Consider the following 24,275-nt stretch of genomic DNA (forward strand, 5'->3'; position numbering starts at 1 on the left):
TGTGGTCAGACTCCACTGTTACTTTGTCTCTCAGGTATTGGTGAAAACACTCACAAGCAAACACAATAGCCAGGCATTCTTGCCCGACCTGAGCATGGCATTGTTCAGCTTGCGTTTGTGCCCTGGATGCAAATGTTACTGCTGTTTGTCCTTGCTGCATTAGGATTACTCCCAGACTTGTCTCACTGGCGTCACAACACAAGATAATTTCGTCATTGTATTTCATCACTGGAGTTACAATCACTAGTTGTTTGATTTTAGTGAATACTGCTTGTTGTTCCCCACTCCCACAGCACCTCCTTGGCAGTGAGCTGCCTCAGTGGTTCACACACCAATGTCAAATTGGGCAAAAACTTTGCTAAATCATTCACAAATCCACGCACTGCTTTCACATCTGTTTGAAGCTGCATCGCTGATTCAACTATCATCTTGTCAGGACTTGGGCAAAGACCTTTATTCATTAATAAAAGACATACGTATTTGACTTCTGCATCTTCAGTTGCAAGATTTTTCTTGTTCAGCTGGCTGGCTGTCACTAGCAGTCATACTGAATTCTGATCATGCTCAGTTATGGTCTCTCCAACTTGTAGATCACCCACTATGGCTTCAACTCTGGGAAGATCTGACTATCTCAGGCTGTTTATGTTGACAGTTCCCTGAAAATATCAAACCCAAACATTCCCCTTTTCATACCAAAGGTACAAACTGTGGCCGCTTCAAAAAAGTACTTCATTGGCTGTAAAGTGCTTTGAGTTGTCCAATGACTGTGAAAAACCTGATATAATTGTATTTTTTTTACTCTATTTAGTTGTAGATCTATCATAGACAGAGTACAGGAATGAAGTCGAGAATCTGGTGAACTGGTGCTGCAACAATAATCTCTCCCCTGACGTCAACAAAATGAAGGAGATTGTCATCGATTTCAGGAAACATAAAAGAAAACGTGCCTCTGTCTACATCAATGGAGACGAAGTAGAAAGGGTCGAGAGCTTCAAGTTTTTAGGTGTCCAGATCACCAACAATCTGTCCTGGTCCCCCTCCACGCTGACACTATAGTTAAGAAAGCCCACCAGTGCCTCTACTTTCTCAGAAGACTAAGGAAATTTGGCATGTCAGCTACGACTCTCACCAACTTTTATAGATGCACCATAGAAAGCATTCTTTCTGTTGTATCACAGCTTGCTGCACTGCCCAAGACCACAAGAAACTACAAAAGGTCATGAATGTAGCCCAATCCATCATAAGAACATAAGAAATAGGAGCAGGAGTAGGCCATCTAGCCCTTCGAGCCTGCCCCGCCATTCAATAAGATCATGGCTGATCTGTCGCGGCTCAGTTCCACTTTCCCGCCCTCTCCCCATAACCCTTAATCCTCTCTCTTATCAAAAACCCATCAACCCGCGTCTTAAAAATATTTAGCGAGGCAGCCTCCACCACTTCAACGGGCAGAGAATTCCAGAGATTCACCACCCTTTGAGTGAAGAAGTTCCTCCTCAACTCCGTTCTAAACCGCCCCCCTTTTATCTTGAGGCTGTACCCCCCAGTCCTACTGTCTTTTTTGAGCGGGAAGAGTCTCTCCACCTCTATCCTATCCATCCCATTCATCATCTTATACGTCTCAATGAGATCTCCCCTCATTCTTCTAAACTCTAATGAGTACAAGCCCAGTTTATTCAGCCTCGCCTCATAGCTCAACCCCCTCAACTCCGGTATCAGCCTAGTAAACCACCTCTGCACTCCCTCCAAGGCCAAAATATCTTTGCGCAGGTGCGGCGCCCAAAACTGCACACAGTACTCCAGCTGCGGCCTCACCAATGCCCTATACAGCTGCAGCAAGACCTCCCTACTTTTATATTCAATCCCCCTCGCTATGAAGGCCAGCATCCCATTCGCCTTCCTGACCACCTGCTGCACCTGCAAGCTGGGTTTTTGCGACTCATGCACAAGGACCCCAAGGTCCCTCTGCACCGTCGCAAACCAGCCTCCCATCCACTGACTCTGTCTACACCCTGCTGCCTCGGCAAAGCAGTCGGCATAACTAAGGACCCCAAGCACTCCGGACATTCTCTCTTCCACCTTCTTCCGTCTCGAAAACCATACAAAAATCTGAGGTCACGTACCAACCGACTCAAGAACAGCTTCTTCCCTGCTGCTGTCAGTCTTTTGAATGGACCTGCCTTGCTTTAAGTTGCTCTTTCGCTACACGCTAACTTTGACTGTAACACTACATTCTACACTCTCGTTTCCTTCTTTATGAATGATATGCTTTCTCTCTATAGCGCACAAGAAACAATACATTTCATTGTATGTTAATACATGTGACAATAATAAATCAAATCAAATCATTTTAATTTGAGATCTGGGCTGGAATTTCAGAGGTTCGCAGACCAGCATTCTCCACTGGCCCTGGCTGAGATCTGGTGATTTAAGATTATTCTCACTGCAAATGGCGACTTAGCAACATATGTAAAGAGTTGGAAGCTTGACTGGCAATCGCTGTAAGTGTAATAACACCAACTGCACAAATAGAACATACATGACTAATTCTTTTGCATAAACCTCTTTCACTATTGAGAATCAAATTCTCAATTATTTCACTATTGAGAAAGTGACCACGCCCTTAGTAAGTTCTAGCTGGAGAATAAGTTTGCCATGACTTGTGAGAGCCACAAGCATGAAAGTTGCGTCACATTTCTTCTTAAAGTGACTCTTTTATTTTCACTTGTAGTTTTTACTTTAACACAAATCACAATGAACATACATTAAACATGAATTGAGTGGAAAATTGCTACCGGTATAAACTATAAATGACACGTAGGATAGTAGAAACAGCAAAGAGTATTTCACAAAGTTACAATGTTCACATCACTCCCTGAACAAATATGCAATCTCATATTATTTCTACCATAGCCTCCAGTAAAGTTTAACGCTTATTTATTAGTGTCCAAGTAGGCTTACATTAACAATGCAATGGAGTTACAGTGAAAATCCCCTTCAGACTTCATTCAGATCTCTTCATTCAATGGATTCAGCCTTCCAGAAAAACGAGTGAAATCTCTACACACCAGATCGTCAGTTTTCCGTAAAAGGCGTGGTCACTTTCAGGCTGCGTAGTGGCTGGTCCTGAAGAGCGGAAGAGCCCTGAGTTTGGGGAATTCTTGTGAGGAAGTGAGCTCGGAATAAGCGCATTCGCTGTCGAATCATTCATATGTTTGGGAACACTGGGGGAAGGAGTGCTGCAGACCGGTTTAAACTATCCCGCGGAGTTATTCACTTGTTGAAAATGTGTAGTCACTCCAGCAGCCGTGCTGCCTTTCAGCGATGAGGAAGGACTGGAGACAGGGGCTGCAGTGAGAGAGAGAATAGGGATCTGTGTGTGCCTTTTGGAAATTATGGAGAGTTCCCGGGGCAGCAGTTTCTCCAGTATCTCGTCCATCCTGGATGTGGTTCCTTACCAGAAGTTGGTGGATCTGCATTATATCAGCAAAGGAAGCTATGGGGTGGTATTCAGAGCGCAGCACACTGACTGGAGGATGACAGTGGCAGTCAAATGTCTACAGTTCGACTCCCCAATGGGTGAAGGGTATGATATTGATGGTGCCATTACAATCATTGCTTTGTATAATCTATGAGTCTGTGACCCGGGATGCAGTCTCTTTTGAAATACCATGTGAATTTGCGCACGTTCTTTATCCTCTGGTATGCGTGACCACATGTATACACAATAGAGCTAATAGGAAAAATAACACCTCTTAATAACTTCAGTGTCGGAATCTGTCTAAGACACCAAGTGGAATCACTGCTGCAATCATTGCATCTGAAATTCTGAATATGATTATTAATTTCCAGTTCCTAACCAACAGTTGAGGACATAGCTATCTTAATTCAATAGTTTACCACACCTATAACGTGGGTGGTTAAGGTCAGTTAAATTTTGTAGAGTTGACTGATTTGGAAATGAATTTAGGGTTGTTGTGATTGTAATATAAGGGTCAGGCGCATACAGGATTTGTGCGGTGATGTAGGAAGCACATGACCCAGGGTAGGTGTGGCGTTGAGAAGATAGCTGTTTTGGATTTAAGCATAGAGACAGCTGCTGGCCTGTATCCTTTACTGTACAGTAGTTAGTAAAGATGTCCAGAAAACTGCAAGACACATTTAAAGTTTATTTATTAGTGTTACAAGTAGGCTTACATTAACACTGCAATGAAGTTACTGTGGAAATCTCCTAGTCACCACACACTGGCATCTGTTTAGGTAAACTGAGGGAGAATTTAGCATGGTGAATGTATCTAACCAGCGCATCTTGCAGACTGTGAGAGGAAACCAGAGCAGATTCCACTCAATGACCCAAGCCGGAAATCGAACCTGGGCCCCTGGTGCTGTGAGGCAGCAGTGCTAACCACAGCATCACTGTGCTGCCCCATCTTGGGAAGATGGTGGTGTGATGATAATGTCGTGGGACTAGTAGCCCCAAGGCCCAGACGAATGCACTGGGATCATGAGTTCAAATCCCCCCAATTACCTCGGGGACCTGGGGTGGAGGGTGCTGCACGCAGCAGTGCCGCACAACAGTAGGATTCACTGGTTCGCGGGCTCCCGAGACTGCACTTTCTGTGGCCTTGTGGAATCCGTGGACCACGTCTACGTTTTGTGTTATAGATTGCACTCCCTTTTTGATTTTCTGAAGATCCTTTTATTGATGTTCTGTTTGCATTTCAGTCCCATGCTCCTGATCAATGGACACCTGGTGCGGAGAGGGGAGGGTCGGGATGCTGATCTCCTCGTGAACCTGCTCCTGGGCCTGGCAAAACGCGCCATCAACAGGTCCAGGCAGCGGGCGATCAACGGGGTTGTCCGTCCCAACTGCCTGCCCCTCTACCGTGGCTACGTTTGCGGCCGGGTGTCCCTGGAGAGGAAGCACGCGGTGTCCGCGGGCACAATCGAGGCCTTCCACGCCCATTGGGCACCACAGCGGCTGAGGTGCCTTATAGACTCGGATAATCACATTTTGATTTCACTCATCTTAAGTTTCCTTTATACTTTTTGTTTCCATTCGGGCTGTTCCCCCTCCTTTTGGGGAGCCGCCCCCTTTTTCTTTGTCCGAACGTAATTTAAGTTTGTTTACTTGGTTCGACCCGCAAGAACAAGAACAACAAAATAAAAGGTTTTAAGTCGGTCCACCTTGTTGTCCGACGAGGGGCATACACGTGATGGGTTGTAAAAAAAAAGAGTTCAAATCCCACCTCTACAATTTGTGGAATCTGAATTCAGTTAGAAAATCTGGAATTAAAAAACTAGTTGTCAGTAATAGTGACTAGGAAACCATTGTCATAGAATCTATGGCATGGCGATAGGTCTTTTGCTCAAACTGGCCCATGCCAACCAAAATGCCCACCTAAGCTAGCCCCATTTGGCTAAGTAGAATCTTGAACATTTCCAAATTGTGCCCCAGGTTGGGAATTAAACCTTACTGTGTTTAAAGTGTAGAAATGGATTAAAGCTTCGAGTTTCATCACATCACTCAAAAAAAATGATTTTTAAGAAGATATGTGATGTCTGTTCCATGCGTTTCCCCAACCCTAAATGGTTATGCTGCAATTGTGGGCAGCACGGTAGTACAGTGGTTAAGGGTGGCACAGTGACACAGTGGTTAGCACTGCTGCTTCATAGCTCCAGGGACCCAGGTTCGATTCACAGCTTGGGTCATTCTGTGTTGAGTTTGCACATACTCCTCATGTCTGCGTGGGTTTCCGCTGGGTGCTCCAGTTTCCTCCCACAGTCCAAAGATGTGTGGGTTAGGTTGATTGGCCATGCTAAAATTGCCCCTTAGTGTCCTGAGATGCATAGGTTAGAGGGATTAGCAGGTAAATATGTAGGGATAAGGGGTAGGGCCTGGGTGGGATTGTGGTTAGTGCAGACTCAGTAGGCCAAATGGCCTCTTTCTGCGCTGTCAGGTTTCTGTGATTCTATGATTCTAACTTCCACTGTCTTTAGGCAGTTCTTTATGTTGATTAGATTCACAAGAAGCTTTGGGAAAAGTTGCCATCATCAAGAAGGTTGTAAAAACTGGGATAAATCAGATCGAGGAAATTCTAGTCATCTGCATTTTGAAAGAACAATAGTGTACCAAATTTACCATCTAGAATGAAATGTTGCATGGAGTCTACTGTCGATTTGTCATGAGAACCCATCTGGTTCAGTAATGTGTTTGAGAAGGAAATCTGCTGTCAATGAAGCTTTCTGACCTTGCAGAAGTGTTCAGTAGAAGCAGAGGCACAGCGGGAAAAAAAACATTTGAAGGCAGAGATTTGTACTGCATCAGAAGAATCCGCTGACTATCCTTTAGAAGTCTTGCTTCAGAGTGCTGAGTTGTCACAACCTACGATGGTGAGCTAAATCTTTTAAAATTCCACGTTGCGGCAACCCCGAGAACCCTTTTAAGTAATTCAGTGTTGGAAGTGAAAGAAACCTATCATTAAAACCCGTTCCGCAAGTTGGAGCCTGAAAATGTGACCTCTGCACGCTTGGGGAAAATGAAAAATGAATTTTGGCAATGTCACAACTGCCCAAATCAAAAAAGGAAAAAAGGCTTCGCAAACCACTGCTCATTCTCTTTCACCTCTTCAACTGAGAGCTCCATGGTTGTCTCTCGGGTGGTTCGCTGGTCTGACTATTAAAGGTTTTCTGGGTGCTGCAGCAAGGAAACCTACTCCATACAGAGAGGACAGTTCAGAGCTCAAGTCCCAGTAAGGGTATGCTTTTGGTCTGTGAGTATTCGCGATTGAGCGAGCGATTGGACTGTCTCATTAATTGGCAAAAGAAACATTGAACAAAAGAAGTCAGTAGATAGCCAGTCCAGGCAGCTATCATTTAAACAAATCTTTTTGTTAAGAAGCGCATCATCGCCATTTTGCAGAATCTGTCAGAACCAGCAAGCATGGGAAATCCCTTTGACCTGGAGTTACAGCAATGCCATCTTGAAATTCAGACAGCTCTTAAAGCTGAACATACATTTTTAACATGGATTGCAATTTCACACTTCAAGTCAAGGCCCAGACCAATCTCAAAATTGGGGACAGTCGGGGAGGAAAGATTGTTAAGATTCAGTATCCCTTTAGATTTAAGTAAAAGGTCAGAAGATCTGCGTGTAAAGGAAGATCTAACCCTGGAAAGGGAAATCCAATAGTTAGACAATCAGAATTTTGTGAGCAACACAGGATAATCTGAAGGGGAGAGAATGAAAACATGGAGCCAAGGCAAACCCACAGTCTTGGCACAAAGACAAAAGGACAATCCACGGCAGGGAGAGCAATTCCTGATCAGACCAGCAGAGTGACCATGCTGACGTTGTGCAGTGAAGCGCCCTCACAGCAACATCATGTCCTGCATGTGTAGCCCAATGGTCCCAATGAAAAAGTGTGCAAGGTAAAATCTCTGAAATATATGAAAAGCCCAAAGATGGGTAGCACAGTAGTTAGCACTGCTGCCTCACAGCACCAGGAACCTGGTTCAATTCCAGCGTTAAGTGACAGTTTTTGTGGAGTTTGCACGTTCTCCCGGGTCTGCATGGGTTTCCTCTGAGTGCTGCAGTTTCTGTCCACAGTCCAAAGATGTGCAGGTTAGGTGGATCAGCCATGCAAACTTGCCCCATAATGTCCCAATTTGTGTAGATAAGGTGGACTAGGTGTTGGATCATGCAGGTGGGGATGTGGACCTAGGTAAGATTCTAAGTCATGGAAAGTCACTCAATGGGCTGAATGGCCTCCTACTCTGTAGGGATTCTATGATGATTCACAAGATTGAAACATCAAACCCAGAAGAGACACGACCACGCTTCTTGAGTGAGGTCAAAGATCTTGGTTTCTCATTTTGGAATGCAGGTATCTTTGTCAAAGGCTATTTAACAAATTTTATATTAGATTCAGGAGCCAGCATAATAGTGCTGTCTTACAAAGAATCATAGCTGAAAGCTGCGGCTCAATAGAATACCACTTTATAGTCTCAGAGACTTCAACTTATAGTCATTGTTGTGATCCTGCAATCACAGAGGATGATGACAACAGATCTTCGAGTTGGTGCCTTATGTTTCCTGAGCAGGGATGAATAGCCTGGGACCTCCTCAAAACAGCAGATGATACCAAGATGATCACTGTTGTTAAACTAACAAAACTGCACAATCGCGAATACTCACAGACCAAAAGCATACCCTTACTGGGACTTGAGCTCTGAACTGTCCTCTCTGTATGGAGTAGGTTTCCTTGCTGCAGCACCCAGAAAACCTTTAATAGTCAGACCAGCGAACCACCCGAGAGACAACCATGGAGCTCTCAGTTGAAGAGGTGAAAGAGAGTGAGCAGTGGTTTGCGAAGCCTCTATCTTCTGCCCTGAACACAGTACAATAAGCACATATTGTACTGCCAAAGACACAATAGATGCCACAAGCGCAGAGGTTAGCACTGCTGCCTCACAGCACCAGGGACCTGGATTCAATTCCCAGCTTGAGCCACTGCACTGTTAGGTGCAGGGTCTGCATGTTCTCCCCATATTGGTGAGTTGCCTCTGGGTGCTGTGGTTTTCTCCCACAGTCAGGGAAAAAAAGTGCTGGTTAGGTGCATTGGTCATGCTAAATTCTCCATCAGTGTACCCGAACAGGCATCAGAGTGTGGTGACTCAGCGATTTGCAGTGTTAATGTAAGCCTACTTATGACACTGATAAATAAACTTTAAAAAAAAGTTGGAACTTGGTAGCTGAGTTGCTCCCTCCACGCAACCTTATTCTCGAGACAAAAACGCTCTTCATCAGCCACAGAGGGCATCAAGACTGTCTACCCAATGAAAGAAGCACTAAGGAGACCAAATACAGTGTTTGTCCAACCTACATGCGACATAGTATGGGTAAACTCTGATTCCATTAGTGCAAGTTAACTGTTAAATTGTGTTGGTCATGAGTGATGTTGACTTATAACATTTCAGGGTTGATGTGCTTAATAAACTTTTTCACTGCTGTGGATACATTGTGCTGTTAAATAATTCAGGTTGCACTTTCAAAAGTGATTGAAAATGGAGCGACCAAGGACGGAGTTTTAGTCTTCCAAAGAGACTGAACTTATTATCTGATCAGTTACTGATTGATAGGTTAAGGTGTTTAATCAATACAGCGGGAATTCCCTCCTTGCTTTCTCACCTGAAGAACCTTTTAGGTTTTCTCCAAATGTAAATCTTGGAAGGATGTCATTGAATCCTCAGCTTGAAGGTGATTATATATTAATTGGAAAAAACACCACAAAATTTGTACTTGGAGGGTAGGATTTTCTGGTCATGTTCACCCCAACATGGGAGAATCCCGTCGAGGTCAACGGACCTTTTGCGTTTTTTTTTAATTCATTTGCGGGACATTGGGGTTAACTGGCTGGCCAGCATTTGTTACCGAGGGCAGTTGCAAGTCAGCCGTATTGTTGTGGGTCTGGAGTCACATGTTGGCCAGACCAGGTAAGGACGGCAGATTTCCTTCCCTAAAGGTCTGCTCCAATTCCCGTGGCAGGCGGGATGGGAAAGTTCTCCCACCGCCAAAATCTCAGCTTTGAGAGTAAGATAGTGAGAAGGACCTGCAAATTTGATGTTTGAGGATTGTAAACTCATAAGATAGAGGAGCAGAATTAGGCCATTCGCCCATCAAGTTCCCTCTGCCATTCGATCATGGCTGATATGCTCGTCATCCACATTTTCCTACCTTCTCCCTATAACCCTTCAATATGTTACCACTTAAAAATCTGTTTAACTCCTCCTTAAATTTACTCTCAGTCCCAGCATCCATCACACTTTGGGCTAACGAATTTGACAGATTCATGCTTTGAGGAAGCAATTTCTCCTCAACTCTATTTTAAATTTGCTACCCAAAACTACACTGACTCCAGTGTAGGTGACAATCAATGCAGAAACTGTTAAGCATGATGGTTCTGGGAGCGAGGGACAAGGTGATGATTGGGTGGACCAGTGACACCTTGTGGCCCCAGAGGAGCACATCTTCTACATGCATTCCACAGAAGTAACGTTTTAAAAAAAACTTACCTGGATCTTTTCTAGTCATTATGTAAGTCACACTGTGGTTGCACTGTCAGGATTGACTTAATGTGCGGCTCGCAAACTCCTAGTCAGTTCCATTGTACAGTAATTGCACCATTTGGCCACAACTTTAGATTAAAATAATGCTTCATTAGCCTGCAGCAGGAACCCCAATCGACTTCACAATCAGTAACAGGCAGAAACATCCCTGGATTCAAATAAATTAACTTCCTCCAACAGGCCATTCCCAGACGTTGGGAAGACCAAGGCAAAGCAATGGGGAGAAACAGCAGGAGGCAGTGCACTGACAGTGGGATGTTCCATTCTCGCCGCTGTTAATGGGATTTCCCATTGACTGACTGTGTCCTACACTGGCAGGAAAGCCACGACAAGGATGCACCATTGGACAGGATCAAAAATCCCACCAGAATGAACAGCCGGAAATTCCAGCCAATGTCCTCTGTCCTTGCCATCATTGCCATCTCCTTCTTTTGCTATTGTTTAAGGCAATCTTGATATCCCTCTTAACTGTAAACTGATCTTTCAACCCAATATGGTCTTCATTGCATAGTCTCAGCACTGACAGTCATGCCTCTACCTGCTGAGGATTTGTGCTGAGGAATCCCCTCCCTCAATCCCTTTGTTTCTTCATCTTACCTTATTCTTTGAAACCTACCATGTTAACTACCTTTTCAGCACCATCACCACTGGTTTACTTGAAAGCAGGTTGTGCATAGGGAAGAAGCTGTAAGTTTGGGGCAATGGTAATGGTGGAGGATTTGAAAGTAATTGAGGTCAATTTGGGGAATTATGGTACCAATAGCAGAATCATAGTTTGGGACAAGATAAAGTAGTCAGCCTCCAGGTCAGGGAACATCTACCGTTCAAATCTATTGACAAAGAGGCTGCTGTTATTGATGATAATGTTGATATGAGACTTGAAGAAAGAGAATGCTGCAAGACTGGGCAGCGATTAAATCAGAGTGAATTACGGGAGTGAAGAAACTGAAGAGAAGAGAGGAGAGCTATGGCAAAGGGTTCAGAGTGGAAACTGAAGTCAAAAGAAATGGTCCAGCATGCAGGACAAGCTAAGTAGGCACAAAGGTGGTGTAGCAAGTGTTAAGCTTGGTATTCATTGAGGTGGGAGGATTCGAGAATGAGCTGGTGATCCCTGTTATGGACTGAATTTTCAGGGTTGCACAATGAAGGATCAAAGTTTTGTGAGAACGCAGCAGAGGTGAGACTGGGAGGAATAAATGGATTTGGGAGGAAGTGCAGAGAAAAAATGAATGGCATCCAAGAATTGTTGAGGCTTGTGGTAATTTTTGTCTGCAGAGAGGAAGAACCGTTTTGCTGTGGTCTGGACAAAGAATGGTATAGAACTGAAGGCTGAGACAGCCCTTAAATAAAGTTGCTGTTGTTGAGAGAGGCATTGCTACATGTATGTAGCAGCACATTATAGATGGATTGCAGCAAAGTATCAAATACAGATATTAGAGGAATTGGTGATCGTAGGTGGACCTAACAGAAAAAGTGTGAAATTTGAATGGAATCCATGTGCAGAGATTCAGAACTGGAGTCAGAAATCTGTTCATTTGCTTGTTCTGCCAAACATCAGCTTGTCAATAGTCAGATAATCAAACTTCCCAGTAGTGTTGCTGTCATCTTTAAGCCATGGAAAGGTAGAATTGCTACATCGGTAATTACTCAAATTATTCTTTCATTGTGCATTAATGGAGATACGCAGTGTAATTGGTGTATATAGCAGCCTCTAAGCATTCTGGAATTTCTGAAGTTTGGTGTTGTTATAAATTGGTTGTTGTTCATCTTCGGAACTAATCACAACAAGAATGTTGATCAGAAAGGCACATCCATGTGTTGCACCCTTCATCTGAAATACCCTTTAATCCCCCTTTCAAAAGCTGATATTTAAGACAATATAATTGCAGTTAAGGCATGTAATCTTCCTTATGAAAAAGGAAGACAATGAAAAGAAGAAATTAAATAAAGCTCTAGGGACTAAAGGATCAAGGGATATGGAGGAAAAGGGGGAATCAGGACATGACTTTGATGATCCGCCATGATCTAAATGAATGATGGAGCAGGCTTGAAGGGCTGAATGGCCTACTCCTGCTTCTAGTTTCTATGTTTCTAAAATGTTTCCACATTTTTGCTTGAGTGATCAGACGCATGCAAGTAGTTGCAGAGATAAAATTCAGTCTAATAGCCAAATATTTTATCAATATACCTGTTGAGCATAAAGCTACTTCTCTTCATATTTCTTCTTTCCACCCTTACCCTGCCAAAAAAAATGTAAGGGTGCACACCTCTGGGAGAAAAGTGTATTTGTGAAAATGATAAAATAGAACATCACTAAGATTTGGGTTGTACCACGTGTCTTGACGGAGGTCTTATGGTGCAGTGGGTAACATTTCTGCCTCTGAGCAGAAGCTTCAGGTTCGAGTCTCACCCCAGGATTTGATGGGCAAGGAAGGTGAATTCATAATGCAGTCAAATAGGTCGAGTATCAACCTGCAAAATTCTTCCAGTTCATCAATGACATAAGACGAGTGGGAGACACTCCTGACATCTCACATCAAGTTTGATGTGGATTGATGCTGTTCAAGCTATAAACCTCTGGTGACAGATGAGCTGCTTGTTTGGGACTAACTACCTGTAGAAACAGACGAAAGTGTGCATTAATACACTACTGTGTGTGGAAAAAGAAAAAAGATATTTCTTCGTGGGGTTTATGTAAATTGCTATGTAGTCCAAAGATATACGGGTTAGGTTGATTGGCCATGTTAAAGTAACCCTAGTGTCAGGGAGATTGGCAGGGTAAATATGTGGGGTTACTGGAATAGGGCCTGGGTGGGATTGTGGTCAGTGCAGACTCGATGGGCCAAATGGCCTCCATCTGCACTGTAGGGATTCTATGATAAGTGCATTGAGAAAATGTTTTCCGGCTGTTTCTAGCTTTTCAGTTCAGCCAAAACCAACTTGTAGTCACTTGGGATCTTATCTTGCTCTTCCAGAACTATTTACAAAATGTTAAAGTGTTGCCATTGTTGCAATACTGACAATATCACTGCTCTTTTCCATACAACAAATTGCTTTGCTGATTGCGAGAGGAATGTTGACCAAGCATTAATATTAGATCCTGCACATGATATTGTTGTGGGATTTATTGTTAAGATCACCTGAGTTTGGTTAAACATCTCATCAAAGGGATGACATCTACAACAGTACTATTCTAGCTATGATGCATTGCAGCATTTGCTGAGATTGTGCACACTCAAGATTGTAGTGGGGTTGAAATAAGAACCTTCTAGAATTTAGAACTTGAACACAACTTCCACCAAGTGAGTCAAGCTGAAAATAGTAATTGAATATTTTCAAAAGTGATTATGTCACTTATCTTTGTACATTGCTGACGTATCTGTATTAAATAAAAAGACAAAGCATACCATACATAGAAAAAGGAAAGGGTGCAGAACATAACGTTAGTCATACCTAGGGTGTAGAGAAAGATCAGCTTATTATGAGGTAGGTCCATTCAAAAGTCTGATGGCAGCAGGGAAGAAGCTGCTCTTGAATCAGTTGGTACGTGTCCTCAGACTTTTGTATCATTTTGCTGACAGAAGAAGCTGGAAGAGAGTAAGTCCAGGATGCATTATGCTAGTTGCTTTTCCGAGGCAGCGGGAAGTGTAGACAGAGTCAGTGGATGAGAGACTGGTTTGCATGATGGACTGGGCTTCATTCATGACCTTTGGTAGTTTTTTGGTGATCTGGCAGAGCAGGAGCCATGCCAAGCTGTGATGCAACCAGAAAGAATGCTTTCTATGCATCCATAAAAGTTGGTGAGAGTTGTAGCAGACATGCTAGGTTTGCTTAGCCTCCTGAGAAAGTAGGGGCGTTGGTGGGCTTTCTTAACTATAGCGTTGGCATGGGGGAACCACCACAGCTTGTTAGTGACAACCAGGAGCATCATCAGCAGTGGTCACACACTCACAGCTGTAGTGCTCTTTTGTCTGCATGACATGGCTGGCCCTTGCATTTGCACTCACATACTTAGACTAGCTTCTGACCTTCAGTCTGGGTGTCCCCTCCTTCAAACATGAGACCACTGGGGGCCTTTCGGAGGGGAGATGTCTTCAGTCATCATGACTGGTCGTGGACAACTGCACAGTGTGGAGTTCAACTGCTTTCGAATGGAGGTGGCTGGGGATGGGGAGAGGCAATGAAAAAACTTTATTTGCATGTGTTGGGGAGTCTGGGGTATGCTATCCCCTGGCAATTTATTCCCAACCAGCCAATCTGACAGCCCTGACACGTAAAGCTGAATTCTAGCCTTGTCTCTGAGACTATGGAGAGCTGATGATGCCTAAGGGATAACTCCTGAGGGTCAATTACATGAAACTCCAGATTCTAATTGGACACAACTGGCTAGAAGCAGAGCTAATGGTATCCTGCTTAGTCGGCTGGAGAATTCATGGAGCTAATTGATGGCATCCTTTCTTACTCGGGCCTAATGGGTTGCTAACCCTCTGGTGGACTGGCTTAGATTGTAAACTAAAGGCTCAAATGGCCTACTCCTTCTGTTTTCTATGTTTTAAAAAAATCACTCTTAATTTGTATCTTTGTTCTTTAATTCTCACAACACATAAAGTCCAACACCTCAGATTTGACAAGTTCGGAACCAATGCTTGTGGTTCAGAGAAATTTTGCAGGATCCAAAAACACACTGGGAAAATCCCCTTAATTTTCCCTTTTTTCCTGTTTCAGCTGAGATGAGTTATGTGGAAACTCCTGTGTTAATTGGAAAATATCCAATTGGTTAGATGTAGGAATTTTCATCTGATATCTCAATTGAAAAATATTTTGTATGGGAGGTTCTGGGCAATGCTTAGAGATCCCGGGATCAGCTCTGAGCTGGCTTTTTAGTGGCAACTCTGTTGGAGATTATAATTAGCCATGGTGCTCCCAGGCTAAAGTGGGAAACAGTCTTTGACCCTCACAGAAAAACACAGCAGTGTATTTGGCCTTGGATCATCCTGCAGCTGAATAAAGAACACACTGCTATTATATTATACTTTTTTCAACCTTCTAAAGTGTCCCCAAGCACTTTACTAGCAATTGATTATTTCTGAAGTGTAGTCACTTTGGTTACGTAGGTACAGTAAATGTGACTGCTAGTTTGCATTGAGCTAACATCCTGCAAATGTTATCAAAATGATTACAGTTAATTTTACACCCTGTTAGAAATTGATACAGATATTGCAATACTGGCCATTTACACTGATTCTTATCTTCATTTACCTAAACTTATCTGTCCCCTGTTGTCTCTAATTTAAAATCTGTCTCTTCATCATTAAGTTGGAGGAACTTCTTCACTCAAAGGGTGGTGAATCTCTGCCCGTTGAAGTGGTGGAGGCTACCTCGCTAAATATATTTAAGTCACGGGTAGATAAGTTTTTGACAGATAAGGGAATTAAGGGTTATGGGGAGAAAGCGGGTAAGTGGAACTGATCCACTTCAGATCAGCCATGATCTTATTGAATGGCAGGGCAGGCTCGAAGGGCTAGATGGCCTACTCCTCCTATTTCTTATGTTCTTAAGTTCCTCCACAGTTATGTTGTACCCAATTTCTGCAAGAATCCTTTAGTTTGGTGTCCCACTTCAACTCTCCATTCCAGTCTCATTCACTTTTCGCTCCTCCATGTTCATGCCATTGGTGGTGGGAAGTTTAGCCAAAGAAGTCCTGTGCCTGGATTTCATGTTGGTGGTGGGGTCCTGCTAACAGCCCCGAAAGCTAGGATATTGAGGCGACCAGTTTGGGCAACAGGACCCGGGGCTGTATTGTCAGCAGAAGCCAATTAGCTCACCTGGGTAGTCAGCCCCATTTGAGGACGGCCACCCAAGAGTTGGTGGCCAGTCAGAGGACTGACAGTAGCCACATCATTTATTATTATTTATTTATTAGACACAAGTAAGGCTTACATTAACACTGCAATGAAGTTACTGTGAAATTCCCCTAGTCGCCACAGTTCGGCACCTGTTCAGGCCAATGCAGTTAACCAGCATGTCTTTCAGAAGGTGGGAGGAAACCAGAACACCCAGAGGAAACGCAGACATGGGGAGAACGCGCAAACTCCACACAAACAGTGACCCAAGCTAGGAATCGAACCCAAGTCCCTTGCTCTGTGAAGTAGCAGTGTTTTACCACTGTGCCACCATGGTGGGTAGCATCAATAAACATAAGTCTCATAACCAGGTAAGTGGGATGAAGGGGCACTGGAGCCAGTCAGGCAGTCTCTGGTGAATGAGGGGGAGATGTTGGAGTCAGTTGTGTGAGCAGCCATTGCCATTAGAAGGCCCAAAAAGAGGGGATTCTCCTCATGTCAATCCCCTTTTTCTATATTTTGACATTGGCAGGGTACTGTGTGCTCTCATCCTTTTTGCTTGAAGAACATTTAAAATCAGTAAGTCTTTAAATGTCTGCATGTTTCAGTGCAGCCCCATAATTGTTAATGAAACATATCTTTGTGCTTGAGCATCATCTCAATGCAAGAGTGTTCGATACCTCATGGCTCTTCCCCCCCCCCTTCCCCCTCAATTTCTCTCTGCCAAAGAAAATGGTTTTGATATTTGGTTTTTGTTTCCCACAGGGAAAGGAACAGTCTGTTGAAGGAAGCAGAGGTCTTGCATAGAGCTAGATTTTCCCATATAATCCAAATTTATGGCATTTGCAATGAACCTGAATTTATGGGTATTGTGACAGAATACATGAACAATGGGTCTTTGGATCAACTCCTTTATCAGGTATGGTGATTGAGTGAAGACAGTCCTATCATAGTTATTCCGTGCACATTATTCACATGCAATTCCTTGGAAAGAAATAACAATTAAAACAGAAAGAAAGCCCTGGATTTATAATATGTCTTTCATGACCTCGGGAAGACCCAAAGCATTTAAAAACACAAACACATTTTCAGGTTTATGTTTTTGCTAATGTAGGATGTGTGAAAACCATAATATGCTAATCTATGAGGAAACTCTGACTTTAAACTGCACTGCATAATTATAAGACCATGAGACATAGGAGCAGAATTAGGCCACTTGGCCTATACAGTCTGCTCCACCATTCAATCATGGTTGATATTTTTCTCATCCCATTCTCTTGCCTTTTCTCCATAACCCCTAATCCCCTTATTAATCAGCAATCTATGTACCTCTGTCTTAAAGATACCCTCTCCACAGCCTTCCTCCTCATCTCTGTTTTAAAGGATCGTCCCTTTAGCCTGAGGTTGTGCCCTCTGGTTCTAGATTTTCCTACTAGTGGAAATATCCTCTCCATGTCCACTTGATCCAGGCCTCACAGTATCCTGTAAGCTTCAATAAGATCCCCCCTCATCCTTTTAAGCTCCAACGAGTATAGACCCAGAGAGATGAATTTCTATCTTGACTAGTGGAAATTTATATTTAATCCTTTTAACATGGTTACTGAACTATTATATGCATTGTTACCACAAATGAGTTACATCACATTATTCACATCAGATCACATTAATTTGATGTTTTACTGGAGAAGAACTTTCCTCTCCAGGTGATTTGTTTTTTTGATGTTTGTATAGATTTTAAGTTACATAGGAATGTTAAATAGAGGAGTCAGGTAAGAGTTGTTTTCTAAATGCAGACCTGTATTTCCATTGGAGTTTATCCTTTGGTTTTAAAACTCTTACACTAGACTAGCTATACCGTTAGATCTTTCGCTGTCAGCACATTGGGTGGGATTTTCTGGCTGCACTTACCCCAAGACCAGAAGTTCCCATCCAAGGTCAATGGACCTTTGCATGGTCCTGTCCCATAAATCACATGGCGGGATGGGAAAATTCCATCCATTATTTCATATGGTCCCAAAATTGCTCTCAATTATGTAGCGTTTTGTTTCCATTGCTTTAAGGTATAGGTATTACAGATTATGCATTGGAGTTACTGGGTATAGGATTGTGCTATACCCATCTCCACCACCAGTGTAGTACTATTATGACGTGTGTTAAAGTGTATGCTAGATATTTCCTCATAGAGGAAATGCATGTCCGTACCTCCGCCTCTCCAGTGCCTTTTGTGGTGGCTGCTTTCAGTCAGGCATTGATTGGAATGTGGAAGAAAATTGCACAGTCACTCCCATTGACACATGGAGGGTGAAAAATACTTTCAAACAACCCTGTGTACTAGCAAGAGGAAAAGTTGGTGGAGGTGGAACACATTCATTTGTTAGTCATTACCTGAAAACTGGATTCTTCAACTGAACATTTTCAATTAATGTTTTAAACATGAGATGCTCTGTGGCTGGGCTAACAATAAACCACTTCTCGGTTTAAACTACTTAGAAATATTAATTTCTGTGGAGCAGTCAGGTGCACAATGAATTATCTTCCCAGATGAATTATCTTCTTAACGCAGACCTGCTTTTTCTGATGCAGAAAGATACTTATCCAACACTGCCTTGGTCGTTGCGACTGCGCATATTGCACGAAATTGCACTGGGAGTGAATTTCCTTCATAACATGAACCCACCATTACTGCATCATGACCTGAAGGCACAGAATATTCTGCTAGATGGTGAATTTCACGTCAAGGTAAGAAATGGCCTGTTCAATCAGAATCCCACATTGTGTAATAACAGTTAAAGGATATTTTATTGGGTAATTTTAATAATCTTTAATGGTTAAGGGCTGGGAATTTCCCATCCCACCTGCCATGGGAATTGTAGAGGTAGATCATGTAAAGGTCTGTTGATCTTGGGTGGGAATTTCCGGAGTTTGAATGTGTGCAGCTGGAAAATCCCGCCCAGGATCTTTTCTCAGTTGTTCACTTCTGTCAACACTGGCAGAAATTTACCTTCTCTGGGGTAGCTCTTTTTTGATTGATTGTTTGTTTGTTTGTTTGTTTGTTTCTGGATGTCAACGTAACTCAAATGCATCACCCAATCAACAAGGCCACATTTGCCAAGACACTTGCATGCAATTTTGCGGCTGATGAGGCCAGTCAGAATGAGAGGACATTCAGGTTTGCTAATCTAGGTGGATTGCTATAGGTATAGGACAGAAAGTAATGGATTTATCTACATAATCTTCTAAAGTCCAGCGTTCACAACAATTAATAAACATGAATCTGAAATGTGACAATTTCAGTCTTAAACAATGGACTGAACACCCTCGTGTAATGACAAATCCCTTTGATTTCTTTTCCTATGACTGTGCTCCTCCATAATGCAATTCCAGAATATGATGTTTGCCTGACCTAGAGGCAGGCTGGTCTGACTGTTCAGATGCTCCTGTCCAATGTCATGTGGATTTTGCAGTGCATAGGAGCCCCACCAAAGACTGCCCACCGACACTTATGTAGCATGTTTGGCCATTGAGAAATGAGTCAGTATGTGGGGCTCTGACTGAGGGTAGAACTAGTGGTAAGGAGTGGAAGCACTCCTCACTTCCATCTGGTCTTTCTTTCTCTTCCATCTCATGGCCCACCTGCACTTTCCTGTCAACCAAGAGCATTGAATGGCCAACATGAAGCTTTCATCCTACTTTAAGCTGTTAGCCTGAGTTTACAAACCATTAGTGGAATGGAAGCAGTCATCAACTCAAAGGCCAGAGACAATATGACACTCATTTTAGAGATGGACGAGAGGGATCTCTCTGCAATCTTACACAGCCTTTCTGGAAAGGCAGACAGAAGTCACACAGTTACCACTGCTGCACCAAAGTAGCTCTCTTCAACGATGGCTTCCAAGGCCCAGCTAAACAGATGTAGGCGTACTTATTCTCCAGTACTGTCCAGGACTCCATCCCCTGCTCCTGCTCAGTTGTGATGTGGTCTTCACAATGTGACATCCCAGCTACCACTGTTGGTGAGGGATGTGTATGTGTGCAGGAGTCTTGGTTTCCTCAGAGTGAGTGATTTCCTCTGTGAAGAATTTCTCCTCCTCCAGCACCAACTCCTGTGACATGTTGGAAGAATTTGTGGGAGATCAGAGCTGACAGTGAGAGGACTCCAAGTCATCACTGTGCAGGTCATATTTCACTGGTCCCTGACATCAAGGGCCCGATTTTACCATCAAGTTGAACTCATTTGCACGAAAACTTGGCAAAGTCAGGCATGAGGCGAGTTGTGCTATCTGTGCCCATCTCCACGCCAGTTCCCCTTTAGCAAGGCCTGAAAATGGCCGTGATCAGGACCACGTCTGAAACAGGCACGACGACCATTTAAATGTACGTGCATGCATTTAAATTGACTTAATGGGCTGCACCCCCAACCTCACTGGCACTCCCCTCCCCCCCACTTTACCACTGCGTTCGCCAATCCATAATTGGCGTGAAACAAACATGCTCCATCAAATTCGGACGCTCCAGTTAATGAGGAGGTAAGTGTCGAGCATCCAACAGCTCTCTGCTTGAGATTGGTAGGGGGGGATGAGGAAGGAGGGGTCTGCTATCGCTCTGCCTGAAATCAGTGAGGGTGGAGATGGGTCCGCTGCCACTCTGTCCGAGATCAGTGTGAGTGAAAGGGGGGTCTGCCTGAGATCAGTGAGGAGGAAGTGAGGAAGGGGCCCACAATCGGTCTGGGTGGTGGGGGGGGATGAGGGGGACAATAATGTAGTGTGTCTGGGACATTAGTCAGCTTGGAGGAATTTGGGAGGGGAGCCATATTCTATCTTTTTTTTCTGAGCCGATCGGAGCTGCAGGGTTTTGGACACATTAAGCCCCCACCCGCAGGCTTCTGTGGCGCAATTCAGAATTGCCAATATTTTTTCAGACTATGTGTGTACGTGGTGGGGGGGGGGACACTTAAGAATGGGCCTAAAAGTCAGATCAAAAACAATCCCAATTTCAAGTCACCCAGCACTTAGAATCAAAATGGTAAAATAGGACCTCAAGTCTATTATTGGTGTGTGCTGTATGTTGTTTGATTATGTTATATTTAATTCTGTCACTAATGGAGCTGGGAGACCCCCATCTCTCCATATCCATGGCTGAGCACGTGGATACCTGGTTTATCTGGAGTACCTTCTCTTCTGCAGCTTGGGAATGCCTGGAAGGTCACCACATCTCGGTTCCCTGGCTTTCCCTACTGTTCTGTTCTCTCTAGTGCAAGGAAAAAGAAGGGCCCTATCACTGTGAGCTGTGGAATGTTTTCAGAGGATGGAAGAACTGCACTTGTGGAGGGCCAGAGTGAGCAATGGCTGTGACATTGCAATAAGACAGAGAGCTAAGTGCCAGTAGTGCATGATCCTCTTGTCATCTTCCACTGTTGGCACTGGTAGTCAATTCTTCAGAGGCAACTATACATCTGGTTATTCTTGGTGAGAGAAATGTGCCAGTGTCACACAATAAATACAGCATGATGGGATGACCCATCTTGGCCTCCTCTGTAGCGGGCACCAGCATAGATGCCAGACTTAAGCCAATTCGGTTTACACAACATGATCTTAAGCGGCTGAACACTGGATACCTCAAGGCTGTGGGCCTCAGTAACATCTTGTGTAGTGATAAAGATTTGTACTTTCAGCACTAGCCTTGCCTCTGTTCTGGCTGGTTCGGTACAGCTGCATCACCGGCAACCACTCAACAAAAGTGTAAAATTGCCCAGTTGTGTCTTGCCCCATAACAAGCACAACAAATCCAATCCGGCCATTTACCACCCCATCAGTCTGCTTTTGATCATCAGCAAAGTGATGGAAGGCATTATCATCAGTGCTCTCAAGAAGCACTTGCATACCAATAACCTGCTCGCCGATACTCAGTTTGGGTTCTGTAAAAACTACATGACTCCAGAACCTATTACAGCCTCAGTCCAAGCGTGAACAAGAAAACTGGATTCTGGAGGTAAAATGAGATGACAGTCTTTGACATTGTGTTAACTATGTGTGGTATTAAGGAATCTTAGTAAATTGCAGTTATTAGATATCGCAGGTGGGGGCGGGGTGGTTCTCCATTGTGCATGGTATGACTTCAGTCAATATTCAGTCACATTGCCATCGTCTAATCCCAACTGATAACTTCTTGGTAAGATCACCATTGACCAGACACTTAACATAAATACTGTGGCTACAAAGCGCAGATCAGAGACTGGAAATTCCGTGGAGAGTAACTCACCTTCTGACTCCCCAAAGCCTGCCCGCCATCTACAAGGCACACTCAAGAATTCAATAGAGTACTTTCCACTTTACAGGACGAGTGCAGCTCGAACAACACTGAAGAAGCTCAACACCATCCGGAGCAATCCAACTTGCTTGACAGGCTCAAAACATTCGCTGCTGATATGATTGTGGCTGAAGGGTGCAGAGTTTACAAGACAGACCACAGCAATTTGACATAACATCTTCAAAAGCACCTTCCAAACCTGGGACTCCCAAAACCTAGAAGAATAAATGCAGCTGCATAGGAGCACCGCTAATTTCAAACTCTCCTCAAGGTCACACCACCTTTTACTTGGAAATCTATCACTACTCTTCACTGTTGTTGATTCGATTTCCTAGAACGACCTCAGTTACAGCTCTGTAGGAGTAACTTTATCACACGGATTGTACCTGTTCAAGAAAGCAGCTTGAAATGAAAGTCGCTATAGACCCAGGGGACTGTAGGCTGTCCACTGCTTTGTGAGAGAGCTGACGGGTGGTAATTTACCCTGAGGATCACCGCATCTCAGGCAAGAGATAAAGCTGAGAAGGCAGGGCCTCCGCAGATAAACTCAACTGTTACGGGAATTAAACCTGAGTTGAAGGTGTCATTCTGCATCGCTAACCTAAAGCAGCTAACTGTCACCCTCTCGAAGATAATTAGGGATGGGTATTGAATGCTGGCCTTACCATCAAAACCAATGGATTTTAAAAAATATTCAATCAAATTGCATTTATTTCCATCATTTTCCTTTAAAGGATATTTGGGCGTTCTGAAGCCCCTGCATCCTTGTAATGTTAACAATGTGATTTTCTTTTGTTGAAACAAAAGACTGATTTATTTAACGATTGAAGTATCAGCATATTTGGCTAGCTGAGTTTAATAGTGGATTTTTGCTGTTTGTTTAGATTGCTGACTTTGGACTGTCAAAATGGCGCCGTTTGACGATGAGTAAATCATCAGGCCTTAAATCACCCACAGCAGGAGGCACAGTTATCTACATGGCTCCAGAACAGTATGAGCCTAACAAAGCAAAGCGTGCAGATGTAAAACATGACATGTACAGGTAAAAGTTAGATGATTTCTTAACACTGAGTGGAATAATTATTTTGAATGGTTTTTCATTATTATCCCTCCCATAAGATTAGCACATCATGAAATTTGATGCATTTCCCTGCTCAGATCAAAAAGATTTTCCAAGGCACCTAATATTAGTCTAACTTTGCAATGTGGTAACTAGTAGTTATTTTAATACCTCCATCTTCTAAGTTCTGAAACACCTATTTTCTTGTAAAGAATCTGCTGTGCCTTTAGAAAGCAAACCTTGTCTGCTATTCCGACTCTTAAGTTTGTGATTGCTTAAGTGCTGATAGTCACAACTTCAACTTGCCTAACTGCCCCACATTCAACATACAGGAAAAGGTGGCGAGAAGGGTTAAAACCTTAAGTTGAATTCTGATTCCAACCCACCACGTGCGCAATTCAGGCCATCATTTAAGTTCCTGCTTAACCTAGGCAGAAAGTGAGTTCTTGAGTTCAACAGCATCACAATGTATCATAGAATTCTACATTGCAGAAGGAGGCCATTCAGCCCATCAATTCTGCACTGACCACAATCCCACCCAGGCCTATCCCTGTAATCCCATGCATTTACCCTAGCTAGTCCCCCTGACACTAAGGGGCAGTTTGGCATGGCCAATCCAGCTAACCTGGACATCTTTGGACTTTGGGAGGAAACCCACACAGACATGGGGAGAACATGCAAACTCCAAGCTGGGAATCGAACCGGGATCCCTGGTGCTGAGAGGTAGCAGTGCTAACCACTGTGCCACCATGCTGCCCAATGTCAATGTCAAGCCATGTGGAGATGCTTACTGCTTAACAGCAAAACCACGGTAGAAAGGTCAAAGTAAGTATAAAAATGCCTTTCTCTTGACCCTTGGAGTAGGAGTGCTCCCCTCAGGCCCTCAATCAATGCATAGCGTCCTCTCACTCTGAGTGCGAGGAAATCGCCAGCCATCTTTA

The 24,275-nt window shown here is 43.6% G+C and overlaps 1 protein-coding gene across 2 annotated transcripts in view; it reads left to right on the forward strand.

Annotated features, from left to right (window-relative positions):
- Positions 1-2,735: 2,735 nt before the first annotated feature.
- ripk2 (receptor-interacting serine-threonine kinase 2) overlaps positions 2,736-24,275 on the forward strand; it is a 47,946-nt gene continuing 26,406 nt past the window's right edge. For both annotated transcript variants that reach the window (XM_080194375.1, XM_080194376.1), the window contains exons 1-4: positions 2,736-3,583; positions 16,734-16,887; positions 18,552-18,707; positions 23,159-23,316. In XM_080194375.1, the coding sequence (XP_080050501.1) occupies positions 3,393-3,583; positions 16,734-16,887; positions 18,552-18,707; positions 23,159-23,316 (659 nt within the window). In that variant the 5' untranslated portion in view covers positions 2,736-3,392. The remainder of the gene's footprint in view (positions 3,584-16,733; positions 16,888-18,551; positions 18,708-23,158; positions 23,317-24,275) is intronic.

This window comes from Carcharhinus amblyrhynchos, chromosome 8, assembly GCF_965287045.1.
Source record: "Carcharhinus amblyrhynchos chromosome 8, sCarAmb.v2.hapA, whole genome shotgun sequence".
NCBI lineage: Eukaryota > Metazoa > Chordata > Chondrichthyes > Carcharhiniformes > Carcharhinidae > Carcharhinus > Carcharhinus amblyrhynchos.